Source organism: Sturnus vulgaris, chromosome 22 (assembly GCF_052056855.1).
Source record: "Sturnus vulgaris isolate bStuVul1 chromosome 22, bStuVul1.hap1, whole genome shotgun sequence".
Lineage (NCBI taxonomy): Eukaryota > Metazoa > Chordata > Aves > Passeriformes > Sturnidae > Sturnus > Sturnus vulgaris.
This window is the reverse complement of record NC_142264.1, coordinates 7,518,568-7,537,628: the sequence shown is the minus strand read 5'-3', so window position 1 is coordinate 7,537,628 and position 19,061 is coordinate 7,518,568. Positions and strand designations below refer to the sequence as shown.

Sequence of the window (19,061 nt, the reverse complement as noted above, 5' to 3'; positions counted from 1 at the left end):
CAGCGCAGTCCAGGGAAGTTAAAGAGCCTGCAGCCACTGCAGCTCCAGCAGCACTTTACCTGCAGACCCCTGTGCTGCCCAGCTCCAGCTTCCAGCAGCAGCTCCTCTCCCAGCAGCTCAGCACCCCTGGCACGGGCAGGAGCATGAGTGAACCCCCACACCTACAGCCACCAGAGATTAAGGGAGCAAAGAGGCAGCTGGAGCAACCAGCCCAGCTTCCCTGCACAGCCAGAGTCCAGCAGGAATGGAGAGGTTTCAGAATGGGGTTTATGGGCTGTTGCAGTGCCTCATTGCTCTGCAGGCAAAATAAGCCATCATGCAAAAGCACCACTATAGCTGTAAAAGCATCATCCATGACTGAGCAGAGAATGGTTGGGAATAAGCAGCATCCCCCACTGTCACACTGCCCTGGACATCAGTGTGAGTGTGGCTGTTGGTGATGGAGTGCAGCTTGGAGGGAGGGACCCTGCTGCTCTGGGGCATAAAGACAAGATTTGTATGAAGGCACCTCATTCCTGAGACTGGGGGATCTGCAGGTCACATGGGAGCTGCAGTGTCCCCTTCGGGGTGCTCTTTCCTGACCTCACAAAGAACAGCACAGCTCTGTGTGCAGCACCCAGACCGACCTGTCTGTCTGTCTGTCCCTGCAGGGAGCAGCTGTGTGTCCCTTCCTGAGGAATCCTAACCTGTCCATGCCATGGGCTGACCACACAAGGAGGGCATGGTCACAATGCCAGGAAAGGAGAAGTATCCCCAAGTACAGACAGACAGACAGACACAGACAAATCCATTCTTCCCTCGTGTCACTAGAAGCAGCCAAAATTGATACATTTTCTTTATCACCTTTTGTCTCCCACTTGATTGCCAACAAAATCTCGCCCAGTTTGAAGATGAGTCAAGTCTAAGGCAGAGCAGGGAGGCAATTCCCTGAGGAGCATGGAAGAGTGGGGTGATGTCCTGCCTGCAGCACTCACTCAGCTCCAGAGAGGCCAGAGGCACCAGCAAAGACAGCAGTACCCACATTTCATTCTGCACTTCGTTTAGTTCCCCATGAAATAATAAGTGCCTGCTGCCTCTGGAGATGGGAGAGGATCAAAGCAAAGCTTCCTCATATGTAGTAGACTCCGAATACCTAATATTCCCTTATAAAAGGCCTTGTTTTAAACACCAAATACAGAGGCAGATCAAAGCTCAGCTTCTCATTTCTCTAACAGCCCTCAGAAGGCTCCGCCAGCCAGCCCAGCACACACACACACGGGGCTGACACCAATCCAAGGTACATAATTGAACTCTGCTAATTTGTCAGAACCATCCCCGCGTGCTATGGAAACAGCCAGGTGCCTTGTTCACAGAGACCTCAGCCGAGGAGCATCCCAAAGCCATTCCCTCTCTTCCCTGGGGTGCTGGGGAGCTGGAACAAGAGCTGTGCATGAAAACAGAATGAGATGTTTCCCCCCTTCCTGTTTGAGCAGGTGATGCCAGGAGGGGTGAAGCAATCCCAGGCCCAAGTGTGGGGGAGCAGGCTCAGGGTGGAGCAGCTTGAGCTCAAGCAGATACCAGAGACAGCTTGAGGAGCAGCAGCCAGCTGAGGACATGCCATGAGACACCCCAGGTGGGTGGACACTGTGCTGGGTGTCCTCCAGCATATCTCAACCCTCACAGGAGTAAAAGCATCCCTTTGCCTTTGCACTCCATGTTTTGTGTCTGGGTTTCCAGCAGCTCTGTACCTGATCTCTGCTTGATGGGGAGCGACATCAGCCCCAGACTCAGGGTTTGTCAGCAGTTATTGGGACCTCCTGGCAGGTCCCAGGGGCTCCCAGCAGGTCACAGAGGCTCAGACTAGAGTGCAAGGGAGGGCAGAGGGTCTTTGGGTCTCCAAAAGGGCTTGGGATGGCTCAGCCCCTCACAGGGTCTCCAAACGACATCATCACTTTCCCTGCCTCAGTTTCCCCCAACCCAGGAAGCTGCACAACATCTGCTGCACATTTCTGTGTTACAGAGCAGCTGCTCTGTGGCCTGAGAAAGCAGAGGGAGGAGCAGGAACCTCACCTGTGCCTCTCCTCCAGCAAGGAGGGGCTCATTATATGCACAGAATCCTTAATGAGACGGGCAGGGAGCCTGATACAGCCGTGGAGTTACAGTTCTGCTTCCCCCACATCTTTCACTATTTGATTTCACCATCAGGCAGGTGATGTCTGTGACCAGGAGAACTCGGGGCTGCACAGTCAGACCTGGAGCTGAATATATTTTGCTGGGCACAAGGCAAACCCCACCCCAGAGTAAGAGTGGAGTTTGTGCACAGGGCTCTGCCTCCTTGGTTTAGGGTGATTTTTGCTACTAATATTTTTCTCTCGAACTCAGAGTGGGACCTGACTGAACACATCCCACTCTGAAGCATCAAAGCTTTGATGTCACCCTGATGGCCAGCGGGGGATGTGGATTCACATCTTTACAACACTGTCAGGTTCTGTCTCACCGAGGCTTCAGCACTGGTGGAAGGTGCAATGACCGACAGCTCTAGAGACAAGAGCCATCTGTGCACCACAGCCACAATGCAAAGAAGTTCCCACATTTCCTGGTACTCCCAGGGGAATGGGAAAGGGGAGAACCAGCCTCCACAGCAAGCAGAACCTTGCAGTGCACAAACCTGGTGCAAATAGGTTGCAAGAAATTCTGATTTCTGGAAATCCTCAAGGAGTCAATGCTGAGGGCAGCAGGAAGGAGCAAACTCGTCATCCTTGGCCCCAGCTGAGGGTCACTTCAGCCTCTGAGCACAGAGCTGTGCACAGCCTGAGAGCCTCTCTCAGGACTTGTCTCACTTGGAAAAGCAATCCAAATTCCAGCTCCCTTGAGGCTGCATGCCACTGGAGCAGAGCTCACACTGATCCATCAGGGAAGTGGAGAGTGGGGAGCTGGTGTGGGCAGAGGCAGGGGTCTGTGAAGCAGGGGCAGGTGAAGAGAAGGGGTGTCTCACTGAAGATCTGGGTATGAACAGAGCACTTCTTGGCATAAGCCAGCCGTGCCTCTCCCAGCTCAAATCCCAGAGATGGGGCTGAGCCCAACAGCAAAGACCAAGACTCCAGGGGATGATCTCTGCTTTATCCCTTCCACTCTCCTCCCCTATAATTTCTCTGGAGACTTTCCAAAGACACAGTAACATCATGTAAGGGCATCCCACAGACCTAGAAGCTCGGATGGTGAGTGATGCTGTGACCAAAAAAGGTGCTGCCTCTAAATTCTCCTTGTGCTCCTGCACCGAAAACCAGGTACCAGTGGCTGTGCTGCTCCTGAGCTGCCAGAACAAACTCTCCCTTGCTGAATATTGTCCTATGGGAATGTCTCTCTAATCTGCCTTGCCAAAGCACTACACAACCTGCTGTCCTCCTTCTCCAGGAGACACAGGAGGCCACTTAACCGAGCTCAAATAAAAGCAAATCTGCACACCTCCTAAGTGGAAACTTCCCATCGCATCATCTGGGATCAATGCCTTGACAGTACAAGTAATTAGGCTCAATCCTACAAAATCTTATCCGAGGAGAGAAACCCCAAGGAATCTCTCTCCTTGGACCTGATAACTATCCAAAGGCACCTGCAACGACATGCAAGCCTGCTGAAATCAATAGGGGAACATCATTGTAAGAATTAACTGTATCTGACGATGCATCCTTCTCTATTAGAGTTACGATCCCGTCCAATTATGGATCTTGGCTGAACTCGTAATTATGAGTTTGGTACTACGACTTCCCACTACGCTATTGCTTTGCTTCCATGAGGGAGAGTCAATGAAAGGATAATGGAAAATTCCTTTCAAGGATGCAGCAATGACCAAATTTATCCAGACAGGAGGGGGGAAGTACAATGAGGACTTTATGCAAGACAATTCCCTCAGTTAGCCCCCAGTGAACATGAACAAACCAGGTTCTCACAGCACTGCTCAAACACTAAGGCAGATCTAACAGCCAGCTCTGTGCGACAGCACGAGGCAGCTCTGCCTCCTGAATTCCCTTCAAACCCAGCCATCAAAGCTGCCCAGGTGAACAACAGCTTATTCACAGGGAAAGAAAGGAATTCTCCCCATTCATCTGTTCCTTTATATTTGCCCTACAAGGAAGCTAAAACCAACAACCAAAAACCAACATAGAAATCAATAAAAATATCTTTGTACCTGGCATCCAGTATGAGCGTTTTTCAAGAGACTGACAGAGCAGTTGACCTCAAGGGGAATGGCATCAAGGCAGCTTTGCAAAGATTTATCTGCCTCTCATTAAAACACAGTTTTCCATACCTTCCCTGTGCCCTATCACCTCTTCCTCTAGTAGAAGCTGGAAAAACCCCAAACTTCGGTGACTTTTCCAAAGTATCCAAGGGCTGTCACAGCCTGCCCAGTATTCCTGAAAAAGTCACTGGAAAAACTACTCCAGCACCCGGGAAATTTGATCCCTGTATCAGCAGTGTTTTGTGACAATTTCTTTTGTCCCTCTCTGCAACACAACCAATTCCTTCCTCCTGTCACACAGGCACAAAGATGGGATGGAACACCTCTCCCATGAGGAAAAGCTGAGATACTTGGGATTGTTCAGCCTGGAGAAGAGAAGACTTAGGGGTGAATAATTGCAGTAGCTGAAGGGAGCTGGAGACAGACATGGAGAAAGATATGGAATGACAGGATGAGGGGAAATGGCTTCAAACTGACAGAGAGCAGGGTTAGAAGGAAGTTTAAGCTTATTGGGAAAAAACACTTGACTATGAGGATGGGAAGACCCTGGCACAGGGTGCTCAGAGCAGCTGTGGCTGTCCCTGGATCCCTGGCAGTGCCCAAGCCAAGTTGGACGGGGCTTGGAGTGACTTGGGATAGTGGAAGGTGTCCCTGCCCATGGCAGGGGTGGAATAAGGTGATTTTAAGGTCCCTTCCAACCCAAACCATTCTGGGATTGTGATTCTATCATTTTCCCCTGAACACAGCTGTGTTTGTACTGCAACAGGTAAGTAACTCATGAATCCTCTCATTCTTTTCATCAAGAGCTTGTTTTAAACATGGTGATGGATTTATTTTGGTTCTAAAGCACATGGAAAAGAAAAAGAAAAAAAAAAAAAAAAACAACCCGTAGACATATAAAATTGAAGGAACAACTGCAGCACACCCCTGTGCATGCGTGAGTTTATTCCCGTGTGCAACCATGGAGCGGATCAGAGGTGTTGAGGTAATTTCACATTCAAATAAACACATTGGAAGCATTTATGGGAATGGCTCATCATGGAAACAAATGGGGCCTCGTGCTGCTGCAGTGGGCACTGGCATCTATCTGGCTGCCACGCTCTGCCGAGGCCCGGCTCCGTGCACAAAACAAATGCAGGGAGCAGACCCACTGTGCAATTTTTAAATTGCTTCCCAACGGAGTTATTTCCTGACAGTGATTTTTCAAACCCAGCAAAAAACTCGGCCTCTCCTCCACCAAACCAGCTCAGGCTGAGAGTCCTGGACAAAACTGATCCAGCACGATGTGATGAGATGAAATGCAGACACTAATTTCAAACTCCAGATGATATTTCAGTTGCTTGGCTTCTCTAACTCACAAAAGAGCCTGAAGGGACCAGGGTCTACAAATCCCTGCCCCAACCCTCATTTTGAAGTTGTTCTTTTTAATTGCCTTTGTGCCAAGAGGAAGGCTAGGAAATTTTCATCCAACGGATGCTTTGCATGGGAAATAAAGGGCAGAAAACAGGAGTTTGGAGCAAGGAATTGCCAAGGTAACCATCCCTGACAGCTGCACTGGTGCCAGGATGAGGACAGACACAACCACTCCCTGCGGGTGCAGCTTTGGAGATGTGCCAGGGCATGTGGAGGGTAACTGATATTAGAAACCATCAAAGAAACCCAGAACCTCATCAACATCACTGGGAAATGGGATTTATGGCTCCTGCACGGTGCTGCATCACACAAACAGCACATCTTGGGATGTCCTTACCACCACAGATCGGGCAGTATCAGACCCCATCACCCATGGGGACATTCAAGGTGCTGAGCCTTTTCTTTTCCCCTGACACCAGTGTGCAATCACAGCGTCCTTCTGTACCTTTGCTTCGCCTCCGGCTCCGGTACTGCTCCGTGTAGAAGGTGAGCTGGGTTTCATCGTCTGCCTCTGAGCCAGAGTTGCCTTTGGCACGTCCAAACCCGATCCCACCTGCAAGCAGGAGAGAGGAAAACATCAGCCCTGGCAGCTGTGATGCTCAGGAACAGGGGGAGCTGGGAGCTCCTCAGCAGAGCTGAGGATTTGGCCAGCAACCCCCACTCCTTGCTAAGGTTCTTTGCTTGGGGTCACCAGTAGTGATCAGGAGCTTTTCACATTCATGATTTCATCAAAAATCAAGATCCCACAGTGCCTATAGTGATGTGAATGTAAGAAGACAATTTCTACCCTCAGAAATAAAAACACAAATGTATTTCAAGGGACTTACAAAGAAAATCCAGCTGCTCTCCCCAAGGACACCTGTGTGGTAAAATGCAGTGAATTTTAGCAAACACATCAAAGAGAAATGGTACAAGGGGAATACAGCACTTGGGGGCACCAGGACCCCCCTGAGGGTCTTTCCTGCTCCTCAGCACGAAATTGGGCCCATCTGCTCCCCCAGCTTGCTGTGACAGCAGCAGTCACGACCAACAGGAGCAGGGCTGGCCCATGGCTCACCTGACCTCCTCTCCAGATATTAGTGTGGGATACAGCAGGAGCCCAGCTGGCTTCATCCCCAGACCCACCAAGAAGTGATGGATGCTTAAAAAGCACCACACACTCTAATTGGCAGAAGTCCTTCAATCTTTGCAGAGCTTAAAGCAAAGAGGCCTCTGGGGGTTGACAGTGGCCCTTTAAACTGCCATTAAAATATTTTACTGTTTTTAAAAAATCTTTTATTCTAGGCAGCAGCACAATTTCCCCATTTCTTGGCAGAAGGACAGAAAATGAGCGGTGCCTTCTGCCCTCTGAAATTCTTAATCACAGCGATGAGAGGTGGCTGGCAGGAGCCAGAGGGACACCAGGAGCTCGGCACGTGGCTCCTGCCCCGGCCATGCCCTGCCCTGGCCGAGCAGTGCCCTCCAGGGCAGTCTCAGCAGCGGGGCAGGAAGAGGCTCTGCTGGCTCCTTTCCTCCTGGGAGCAGCAGGAAGGGTCAGTGCTTGCCTGCAGCAGCATTTAGTGTTTGGACAGGGGCTGGGGGGTTTAAAAATCCCAAACCATGACCCATCATCAACCCCTCTTCAGCCACAAACACCACAAAAAACATCCAGTGCTCATGATCCACCCACACCAAGGGGTTTGACAGGCACAGCAGAGCGGTAAAACCAATAAGGCTTATTTGCAAGAGTGAGGAAAATCTTAATTAACCTGGGCTTCTAATGCAGGCCCTTGGGCAATCAGCCAGGGCTGCAGCCCTGCTGCACATCCCCTTCTCACTGAGCAGGGGCTGCTGCAGTGGCCAGGGCTGGGGTACAAACACCATCTATGGGAGGGTACCCCCCACTCCTGAGAGCTCAGCACAGCCACTGCCTCTGCCTGGGAGAGGGACCTGGACGCTGCCTGTGCAGGTAGGACACGGCACATCCCTCTGTCACCTTCCCATGCACCAGAGCTGGCCGTTTTTGCACAGGCAGATGGCTGGGCTGGACAGAGGCAGCGATGTGGTGCTCTCTGTGCTGTCACACCCCACTGAGGTGACCGGGCAGCTGGCACAGGCAGCGGCTGCTCCGCCAGCCACCGGCCCAGCCCCCTCTGGCCACTCTGCCTTTGTGTGCCGGCTGCGTCTCCGTGATGGATGGAGCTGACATGTTAAATTACTCAGGCTGGATGTCTTCAGAGAGCTGGTGACAGCGATATTGCATTTTCTGATTACCCAGCACTGAGCAGGATGTATAAATACAGGAGTTGGGAGACCCGGCGCAGGTCCCCAGCCCGCAGCGGAAACGTCTCCTCTGACCCAACATGCAGTGCCAGAGGTCAGCCTGCCAACACGAGCCTGGGGCACACACACGGCTGCCAGGGATGTGCCTGTACACCTCTGTGACATCAAGGATGCTGGAACACATCTTGGTGGTGGCTTTGAGGATCTTAGAACCCAGTTGAGGCAACCCCGAGGACACAGGGGCACTAATCCTCAAGTAATCCTGCCATGAACCTGATTTCATGTTTAACTAGCCCCCAAATCTGACTAAATTAGCCCAGTGAGACATTTACAACTGGGGCTATGCCTCCTCTTCCAGGTCCATCACCAGCCTTGGTCACAGGCTGAGGATAATCATGATGGGGCCAAGGATGCTCACGGCAGAGAGCACCCACGAGCCATTACTGATGAACAAAACATCATCCAGGTAAAGCCAAGCAGTCCTGCCTAGTCAGCATTCCCTTTCCTTCAAAAACAGGGAAAAAACCACCAGATATCAGAAAACAAAAAGATCCTAATCACTGCAGCTGGTTACAAACTGGAATAAGATGCTTCAAAGACAGAGATGAGAGAAATGGCAATTTTGAAGTGCTGGGTATCAGTAATACACTGGCAACTCTCTCCAGCAGTTCTCACAGGGAGATACACCCTCTTTACACCCAGTTTATTCCTGCTTTTGAGAGTGGGGGAAAAAACAAAGCTCCCCTTCCTCACCCAACCCCTCATCTCCTGCCCAGCTCTTCACCAGGCAGTGGGGCAGAAGGCAGGCAGGGAAGGGGAGCTCAAGGAAGATGCTCTTGTTTCTAATCCTGTTTGCAGATTTACAAGCTCGTTAATCCCTTCAAATAGATCTCAGCTCAGCCAGGCACCGGGGCAGGGCGCTTGTTCTGAGTGCAGCATTAATTTAGTGGGGAGCAAGGCGGGGTGCCAAGGTAAACACCTTGTTATGATGCAATTAAAGATGGTGCTGTTAATGCTGAGTGGGGATAAGGAAATAAAATTCAGGAACCAGAGTTATCCCCAAAGTCTTTTTGTTAGCTGGAGCCATGTGTATATTTTTAAAGTGAGGGTTTTGTCATTAAAGAGGAAATAAAAAACAAACATGACATTTTTAATCCTTTCCCTGAAGCCAGGAGGTTGCAGAACATGTCAGGGAAAGAGCTATAGATGTAAAAGGAATCAAAAATGAGTTAAAATAAAGAAATAAATAACAGCAGCTGTTTGGATAACTCCTATCTGAGGCCAAGCTGACCTCAGCTACTTAATCCTGTGAAGTTGGATGTTATAATAGAAGTGGAAGCTTGGTTTTGTCCCCAGTGGTGACACCTTGGGTGACATCTTTGTGATCCCTCTGCCCTGCAGCCACTATCAATGGAAAAAGGATTATCTGCATCCTTTCCTCTAGAAAAATGGCAAATCCCTGTACAGACTACAGAATTCAAGACCCACAACTTCCCTCATCAACCACGTTGGGTTCACCCCCCTCCATGCTGACTCACCCCATGCCACATTGTCTTTTGAGTGCTCAAGGCCCTCTGTTCCCAGGCTTCCCAGTAAAAACTGGGTGAGCAATGCCCTCCCCAGCACAGCAGCAAATTCCATGCACTAAGAGCTGGCAATGCAATGCAACTAGCTAAGTGGAAATTTTCAGTTCAATTAATTTAACCCTGAAAAGAGTGCCAGACAACTTGAAAAGAAAAAAAACAAAAAAAACCAAAAACTCAAATGTGGCCAGAGAAAGGTAGATTAGATGAAGATTGATTTAAGGACAGATTAAAAACAAACAAACAAACAAACAAACAAAAGCCCACGAACACTTTCTTTTGAAACTTTCCCAGTCAATCCCAAAACCATAAAAGTATAAAGAAAAAAAGCCCTTTAAAACAAAGCACCCTGTGGCAGGGGAATGTTCACACACACACTGGCTTCATGTACAGCTGAGGAAAACTCTTCCTCCTCATCAAACTTCCCTCTTCTTTCTGTCTCTGCCCAAAACACCCCACCATTGCAGGAGGTGCAGGTGACAGAACCATGGGCTTCCACTGTGAAAAACTGGGACCATGCTGATCCCAGACAGCCCTTGCACAGCCTGAAGGGTTTTATTTTCACCAAGGACCGACTCAAAGAGCTGGACATGGTATTATGACTCAGGTGAGGTGAAAGCTCCCAGGTGAGCTCCAGAAAAGCCTCACCAACAAAAAGTGATGCTCCACAGGCACCACAGGACAGTCAGACAGGGCAAGGTGGAAGCAGAGGTGTCCTGGCTAAAGCAGGGACCATGGATGAGCCCAGCTGAGCCTCAGCTCTCCTTCCTCACGGAGCTTTGGGTAACTCAGGGCGCAGCCAAGACTTCCAAACCTCAACAACTGCAGCCCCAGTAAGCTGCACATCGCAGTGAACAGCCCATCCCGCCTCAGGAGAAGGACCATTATGGGTTATTTCTTCCCAAATCCAGAGTGTTTTTAAAGCCCTGCCCCAGGAGAGGGCACCAGACCCCCTCTCTGAGCACAGCAGCCACCCCCAAGGCCACCTCCCAGCCCCGGGGCTGTGCACACAGCCCGGTCCATCAGCCAAACCCACACCCAAACCCTGCCCTGCTGCCTCTCCCCCGGGCATCGCCTCCCGGTTCGGGGATGCTCTGGGACTGCATTTCAGGATCAATAACCGCTCTGGAATGCAGCGTCCTTCCCTCCAGTTCTGCCAGCCCCCAGCAGAGACCTCTTTCTAGCCCACCCCTCCCTCCCTCGGCTCTCTCCATCCTCGCTCTCCCTCAATTATTTATAAGCTTTGAATGTGCTTCACTCCATAGATGTGTTTAGGGAGAAAGGTTGCATGAAAGACGCATTAGACAAAATAAAGTTATATGGCACTGTAAATAGAGAGGGTGGTGTGGTTTGGTGTTATTTTAAAAGTCAATCTACTTGGGAAAACAGCACCTTCCCCAGAGCTGCTGGAAACACTCAGGGCAAAATTAGCTTTAATGAGGAGCAATGGGCAGCAGCTTACACACACAGAGCAGGGAGAAAAGCAAGGCAAAGTTTATCCCAGATTTGTTTCCCTTGGGCTGGGGGTCAGGTTATTCTGTGCTTTGGATGGTTTATCCCATCCTTCTGAAGGAGCAGCATTCAGAAACCCTTTCAGAACCTTTCCATAGAGGAGGAAATCCTTCTGCCATGTGCAGTTCCTGCAGGGAGAGCGCTCCAGCTGTAGGGCTTTGATGAGGTTAAACATTAATTAAATCAAACCACAAGAAAATAATTACACACATGCATCCATCAGGCTGACTTGTCACTACCCAGAAACAAAGTTGGATGCAAACTCTGTCAGCAGAACTGTCACACGGCCGTTAGGAGGAAATGAATGTATCCCAAATGGACAATTTCATTTAGGGGAGGGAAAAAAAAGTCTCATGGATTGCAATGGATTAATGAGGCAAAGGGTTTATGTTTCCAACTGGATGGAAAATGTAAACATCCCGAGTTGTGGTGTTGTCCTTTACCCTGAAGGGTTGTTTGCACTCCAGCCACTCGCCTGCCGGAGGCACAGGTAACCACAGGCTGTAAAAGCAAAACCTCTAGCACAGAAGCAGCCAGGGAATGGGCAGGGAAAGGCATGGATCAGCTCAGCAACAGCACCCAGCCACCATCTCTGCAAGCAAAAAGATATTTCAATTGAGAGGAAAAGAGGATAAATGGGATGGGGCTGTGCAGAGTGAGATCTCCACTAGAGATGTTGGGACTACCTGGCTTTCTGGGGATTCCTGACGACTGAGAGATTAAAATCTCTTTGTTAGGGTGTGCTGGTGAGGGATCCTCGTGGCTGGAGACACTGGGAGTCAGAGTCCCCTCCTGAAGCCCGTGGGATACATTCTGCCTCAGGCTCCTCATCCCTCACAGACACTGGGTGCAAACCAGTGGGGAGAGATACCAAGGGTGCTCTTATCCTGATAACCACTGACTGTTCCTGTGCCCACTAATATGCAGAAGAATCCTGGGGAGGTGGGAAATGGGGTGGGGGGTGTCTCCAGAGGCTGGGGACAAGCCAGGCTGGCTCAGGGCCACACTCTGCTCCCACACAGCCAGAGGCTCTGCCTGCAGCTGGGCATTGTGCCTCCTCCTCAGCTCAGCTGCAAGGATTAACTGACTTGTTCCATTAGTGACCAAAAAGCCTCTTACCTTCAGGCAGTTCAAAAATGAAAGAAAAACACACCAAAAAAAAAAAAAGCTGGAGCAAGGAATGAGGGAAACTTTCCCTGACAGTCCCCGTGGACCCCAGAGCACCCACACCCACACTAAAATCCAGTTATTTGAATAACTACTGGAAAACAAACCAAATAATTTAAACCAGTTAAAGAGTCAGAACATTTTCTTCACACTAAGTAAATAATTTATGGGCAGAGATACAATAAAAAAAAGCCCTCTCCAGGCCTGTATCGCAGGAAAACGTATCAGGAATAAAAGATCACATTTCAGACTCATAAATAAATGAAAAACAAAACCAACAGTAAACAGAAAGAGAAGTATTTCCTTCGCAGTCCCAGAGCTGACACAAAGACCCTCAGTGCACTGGGCAGATCATGGCCAAGGGACTTTCTTCCCCATCATCCCTGAAGGGATCTGATATTTCCTCCTCCTCCAGAGATGGAAATCTGGACCCCAACCCTTGGCACAGCCTTTTGTGTGGCACAGCTTTAGATCCATGAGTGCTGTGCTCCCACTCTCTGTGTGGCTCCCACAGCCCCTAAGCACTGGGAAAGCAGAAATAAGAGATATCCCAATGATGTGAGTGACAGCCAAAATGAATTTCACCCCTTCATAAAAGTAAAGCTTGACAAGAAACTGTGTTTCACTGTGTTTTAGCTGGGACAGCTGGCAGGGACTGTGGGCTTGCAGAAGAAGCCCTTGGAGGGGGCACAGGCACCTCCACCAGCCCACCCCGAGGATGCTGTGTGGGGTTTGTCCCTCTCCCACCCCAACACAGAGGAGCTCTGGTGTCCCCATGCTCAGCAATGAGGGTGAGGAGGCTCCCACCTTCCTCTCCAGCCAAGCTCCTCTGGCCATGGCTGATGCCTTGGAGTGGCTCTCTAGAAGAAAGGCTAGACCAGATTAAGAGAATAAAGTGGGGATTTATTAAAGTCCTTCCACAGATACACCTTGGGCAGTCAAAGCCTCCCAGAGGCTACACCCAAGATGGATGGCGGTCAGGAGTTTTTCAGACAATTATAGATTTGGTCCATTTACATTTCAGGGTTAATACTCCAATTACAGCTTCAGGTAATGAAGCCATTTAGCCCCAGTTTGCTCCCCCCTAAATTCATTTTGTTCATACTTATGGGGGCCTGAGGCACTAGCGCGTCCTTGAATTTCAGGCCCAGAGGAATTGTTTTAATGGGAAAGAAGTAGCAAACACTCTGTATGGAATTCAGAGTTATACCCCAATGCAGCACAGGATCTGAAAAGCAGAGAAGCTGAAGTCCAGAGGCCCTGTGGCCATGACCTACCTCGGGGGCGGCTGCGGCGTTTGCGCCTGCCCACGGAGGTGCTGCGCAGCGCGGGCTGCAGCTGCCCGATCTCGATGGGCGTGTTGGTGCGGAAACTCTCCTTGAACTTCTGCATCAGGGACTCCACCGTCTCCTGCGTCACCTCGGGAGCTGCAACACCACCAAAGGGGCTGTGGTTAGAAAACAGCTGGGCCACCGTGTCCCCGCTGCCCAGAGAAACCTGCCCTTGTTTCCTTGTTTCTCCAAGCTGGAGACGAGTCCTGGGGCAGGAGCTCCGCCAAGACCCTCTGACTTCACCCACAGGGACCCATCCAGGACTTTTCAGATCTTACCAAAGCCACCCATACCAGAAAATTGTGAGTTTACACACCAGGCAATAGAGAAACAGGGATCAAACTCCCTGCCTGAATTAAGTGTCGGCAGTGGGAAACATTTCAGGAAAGTTCCAGAAAGAGAGGGAGCTAAGGGAGCAGCTGTGTTACATCTTTGAATTTTCCAGTACCAGGCTCCCCCAGGAGCCACAGATCAAAGACAGAGCTCCCCAAAGCCCCCGACATTTACAGCAGGCACAGCTGAATCCTGCAGTATCAGATGCCCCAGCAGGCAGCATCACATGCATCACATCTAGAGCAGGGAATGGTCTCCAAAGAGCATCCAGTCCTATCCCCACAGCACACATCCCACCTGAAGTGCCAGGGAAGGATGCTGTGGTAGCACTGGGGTGGCTCAGCCTCCTGCTGCCATGATCCCAGGGGGGATCCCGACCCCACAGCTCCCTTTCCCAGGAGAATGTGTGGCAGGGCCTCCCCTGAACAGATGGAGAGTTATCCAGACCTTGGGGCTGTGTGATACAGGACTGCTGGAGGTGGAGCAGGGAGCTCTGGAGTGGCTCACATGGCTGAGGCTTATTTACCAAAAGGAGGACACGGGGGGAGGAGGAGGAGGAGGGGACCACGGCTTCAGTGAGCAGTGAGGGCACAGCAGGCTCATGGCCCCTGCTGGGCTGATGGGACCGTGGTGACTGTACCCATCTGTACCACGCTGGCACAGCCATCCTCAGGCAGCTGCTCCCACACCTGTCAGGGGAGCAAACACCAAGGGGGGAAGTGGGGAGGAAGGGGGGGGTCTCTCAGCCACCAGCTGTTTGGGATGATGCTACAAATACTGCAGGAAGAGAAATGAGAAAAGACCTTTGTTGACATGATCACAGCAGGCAGAGTTTGGCATGGATGGGCAGCATAGGAAAAAACCTCAGTGACAAATGAAAGACAGCAGAGCTTCAACTGTGTGAGCATGAGGGGTGAAGGATGAAGGGAGAGCCCTTCATGCACTGCCAGCAGTGCCAAAAGGAGAGAGAAGAGACCACTGCACCATAACGGAATGAGCCAGCACTCGCTGGGGCTGTTCATCACATCTCTGAGACAGACAGCCCACTGCAAACCAAACTGCCCTCTGTGCCTCCCCACTGCAGCCCTTGGAGATTCTAACTGAAAAGGACAGGAAGAAAAGGACGGGAAGAAGCACTGCTGTGTGGCAGACGGTGGCATTAATAATTTGCTTTAACTACAGGTCAGCCCTGAACTGGTCAGGCAGTTGGATTAGATGATCCTTGTAGATCACTTCCAACTGAGCTACTCTATTCTACACAGCTCTGCAAGCTCCCCCTGGACTGCCTGTGCCAAACACGGGCTCAGCCAGCATCTCCTGGCACCTCCCCAGCACCCACACGCTGCTCCCCAGCACGACACAGCCACGTCAGCAGTGCCCAGGCACCAGCTCCTCCCAGGGCTGGCCGAACACGACTCATTTCAGAGGCGACAGGACTGTCCTCCCCTCGAGCACAGCTTGCCAAACGCCTTCTCTGCCTCCCCAGTTTCCAGGATAAATCCACCCGGGCTACTGAGCTCACATCTTCGTCACCGTGCTGAGAGATTCTCCAGCCTGGCAGAGGTGGTGAGATCCTCCCCGAGGTTTGGCACAGGGCTATGATCTCCGTCTCCCCTCAGGAGCAAGCTGGAGCAGCAGGGCAATCACGAGGCTCTCCAGCCCCCACAAAATCAGTTTCCCTCTCCAGAAGCACTTTAAGGACACAGCTGAAGGTCACCCTACCTTTGCAAAGCACAGCACACATTCCTGACAAACACCTCCCTCCTGTCCACCCCCATATTCTATTTGAAAAGTGATTTACTCTCCTTATGGCTCCCCTATTCGTTTGCACGTCTCCCACAAAACAATTCCTACCCAGAGCCATTCTCTCCTCCTTCCTTTCTGCTGGCACAAATTGGAGTGGGAAAATATGTTGTTTAGCTTAAAAATTACAACAGCAACAACAACAAAAAAAGTAGTCATCAGCTGAACAATATGAGCAATGTTTGGGTAAAAATACATTGCAATGGAGACGGGAATCAGCAGCATTCATTCCAGCACGGCCAGGAGAGCTGCACCCTCCCAGACACACAGGATGGGCACGGGGGCTGTTCTGGGGACATGCCACAAGTGGGATCTCACCATCCCAGGAGGGATTCCCCATCTCAGAGCCCCAGGCTTGGATCAGTGTATCCACCCCACAAACCCTATTTGAGAGATGAACTATTTGTGAGCTCCCACCAGTTGCACTTGGGTGCTGTCTCCGTTATTCCAAGACATTCTCAAGGCACTACAAAACCCCTCTGACTATGCAACCTTTTCTCAGCCAGCAAAGCCAGGCAGTGGTGGAAATACTCCACAGAGCTCAGAAAAAAGCTCTCAGATTTGCTGAGGTGTTTTTTTTTTTTTTTTTTTTCTTCAGGCATGGCCTTGAAGACCCCAGTAGAGCAGCTTCTCCCTAAACCAGGCTCAAACCTCGTGGTGCCATTGGGTGGTGGGAGAGCTGGATAGTCCTACAGCTTGGGTTTTGCATCTTATTAAAACAGAACAGTGAGGTTTCAGGTCTGCAAAAATGCCAGCTTCCCTGAGCCTCAAGGTCTTTGGTGTCTGGCTTAAAGGTTCTTTTCCTGGAGCCACAACCATCCGTGCTCTGCTCACACAACACCTGCACTCCCACAGCTGCAGGACTGGCAAGGCAACAGCAGCTTTTATCAGAGCTTCCCACACTAGGTATGGACTAAAAACATATTTTTATAAAATACAGTTTTTTAAGCATCTGGTTTTCCCATTCCTCTCTTTGATTTCTGGCTGTCAGAAGGCAAGTTATTGATCCCTCAATATTAACAGTGGCCACAATGCTCCCAGAGCTTCAGGGAGAGGAATAACTCCAGAGCATCTCATGAGCTGCTCGACTGAGTATTTTGCAACAAGACAAACTCAATCAAGGATTAAATGGAAGAAGTTTGTGTGCAATTAGAAGCCAAGGTCAGTGGGGTTTTTACCTGCTGACCTGCATGGTCACATGGAAGATGCAGCTCCCTCATCTCAGACACTGGCTCTTCTCAAAAATTCTCCTGCCCTTTCACTGACTACTTCCAGTATTTTTCCAATAATCTGCTTTTTATAGACACAGGGCAGGGGACTCTCCTGGGAACCACTGACATGGGCTCTAAAGGTCTAATACATCATCACGTCCCTAACATGCCACGGGAACACCAGGAAAGTGCCAGTTTAATAATGTTATAATTATTTCTTCCAAATCAACCCTCTGATATTCAGCAAGCTCATTTTGATGCTTCTGGATCAATATTTTAGAAATTTCTGTTCTACAAAGTATTTCAAGAAATTGGCTTTCCGATCTTATTTTGGAACAAGCATAAATTTCACAATACTGGAAGTTTTCCACATGGTGGAAACCCTGATTTCTCACCAGCTCTAAATAATGGGTGTTTGTTGCTTTTCGAAGCATGAAATAACTAACAGTGTTTGTTCTGAGACTGGGATGTGGACTGATTTTCAACTGTGCCACCCTGAAGGTACCGAGCTCCACAAAGCACAGAGCTTTAGTAGCATAAAATTAGGTAATTACACTGATGCTGATGTGATGACAGTGGGAGAGATTTGTACAACAGCTTCACACGTACTCAGAGAAAAGCACATCTGGAGAGTGACATCCTGCCACAGAGCAGGGCAATATGGCAAAGGCAGGAGAAACACTGGGAACTTCACCTCTCCAGCCACCAAACCCCTCTCGAGCAGGAAAGCCTGTCCCCTTTGGTCCCCAGTCCATGGCAAGTGTCACATGCAGCCATTGTGTCCATGAAACACAGAGAACCTGCTGGTTGCATCCCACAACCAACTCAGGACATATATTTATATATATGTATTTAAATAAAGCAGATATATATCTCCATATATATACTTAATTTAAATGTATATCTCTCTATATATATGGATATATACAAAAAACATCAAAAGGAAGGATGAAGGAGGATCTCCAAATAGCTTTTACAAAGTGGGGTTCTCACACACAGCAACAGGAGAGAGGAACCCAGAATCATTTTGAAAGCAGCCTTGTATTACATGTCGACTTTTTCTTTCTTCTCTCTCCTGGCCTTTTTTTTTGTTGAGTTTTAAAATAGAGGCTGTATACTTTTTTTTTTTTTTTTTTTTTTAGCACAGCTATTAATACATAGCTATTAATATACAGCTATTAATACATTAATAGATTATTATATACATTAATAAATCTGTCGCTATAAAAATAGATCTTTATACGCAAAAGTCTGATTTCAATTGCAAATTGGAGGGGGAGGGAAGAAGAAGAAGAGATAAAGTTTTATTCAAGATGTCTCCTTTGAAAGATACTGAACAAATGTACTTTCCTCCTTCATATATTCATGAGATGACTGCTTCCCTACCCCGTTCTCCACCACCCTCAGCTCCGGGCTCGGAGCCAGCACAGCCCTTATCTGGTACGAGGCAGGGAAAAAAAAAAAAAAAAAGTCCTGATAGGATCAGAAGTTTTCAGTAGTTTAACAAATCTGGGGAAAAGTCTCCATTGGGTTCTAATAAAGCTTTAGGAGCGTGACAGGAAAGGGGATGCCGGGAAAGGCTGGTGTGCAGCGGGAGGGGGATGGAGAACAGCATCCTGCAGTGGGGACAGGGACTCCAGGGCACCCCAAAACCCTCCTGGACACGCACCCACTCTTTGCTTTTCGCCTTTATTGCCAAGCTTTGCCATTCCCCCCATCCGCAGAGAGCAGGAGAGAACATCTGCAGCTCCCGTGCTCACTGCAGCTGGGTGGGCAGGAACGGGCAGGACCCCCATGGCAGGGGGAAGGGACGGAGCCCACCCAGCACCGGTGCCCTGGCCCTTCATCCTCTCTCCAGTCACGGCACTCAGTCACTTCCCAGCTAATTGCCTCCACTCATGTGTGCAAACTCACCGTTTACCGGAAAATGTCACGGAATGTTAATTTCATTCGGAATGCGCTTCCATTTTTTCATGATGGGAAATGAATAAGCATTGTATTAATAGCATAATTTCCAACTCCAGCCGCAGTCGTGGCCCCGTGGATGGAGGCTGTGAGTTACTCATCACCCTGCAGCTTCCCTGCCTCTCCAGCTCCCTCCTTTCCCTCCCCCCTCTCCCCCCACTTCTCCTGTTGGTAATTGAGATAATGCAATGTAATTATAAACATATTAGGAAAGATCAAACGCTGAAGAGCTGCGGTCCGACAGTCCCGCCTCTGCCTCACACCT

At 49.8% G+C, this 19,061-nt stretch overlaps 1 protein-coding gene across 1 annotated transcript in view; it reads right to left on the bottom strand.

Moving 5' to 3' along the window:
- The window catches only part of ASTN2 (astrotactin 2), a 312,809-nt gene that overhangs the window by 207,434 nt on the left and 86,314 nt on the right, over window positions 1–19,061 (bottom strand). The window contains exons 4-5 of the mRNA XM_088177716.1: window positions 13,431–13,580; window positions 6,075–6,182 (exon numbers count right to left, since the gene is read on the bottom strand). Coding sequence (XP_088033842.1) covers window positions 6,075–6,182; window positions 13,431–13,580 — 258 coding nt within the window. The remainder of the gene's footprint in view (window positions 1–6,074; window positions 6,183–13,430; window positions 13,581–19,061) is intronic.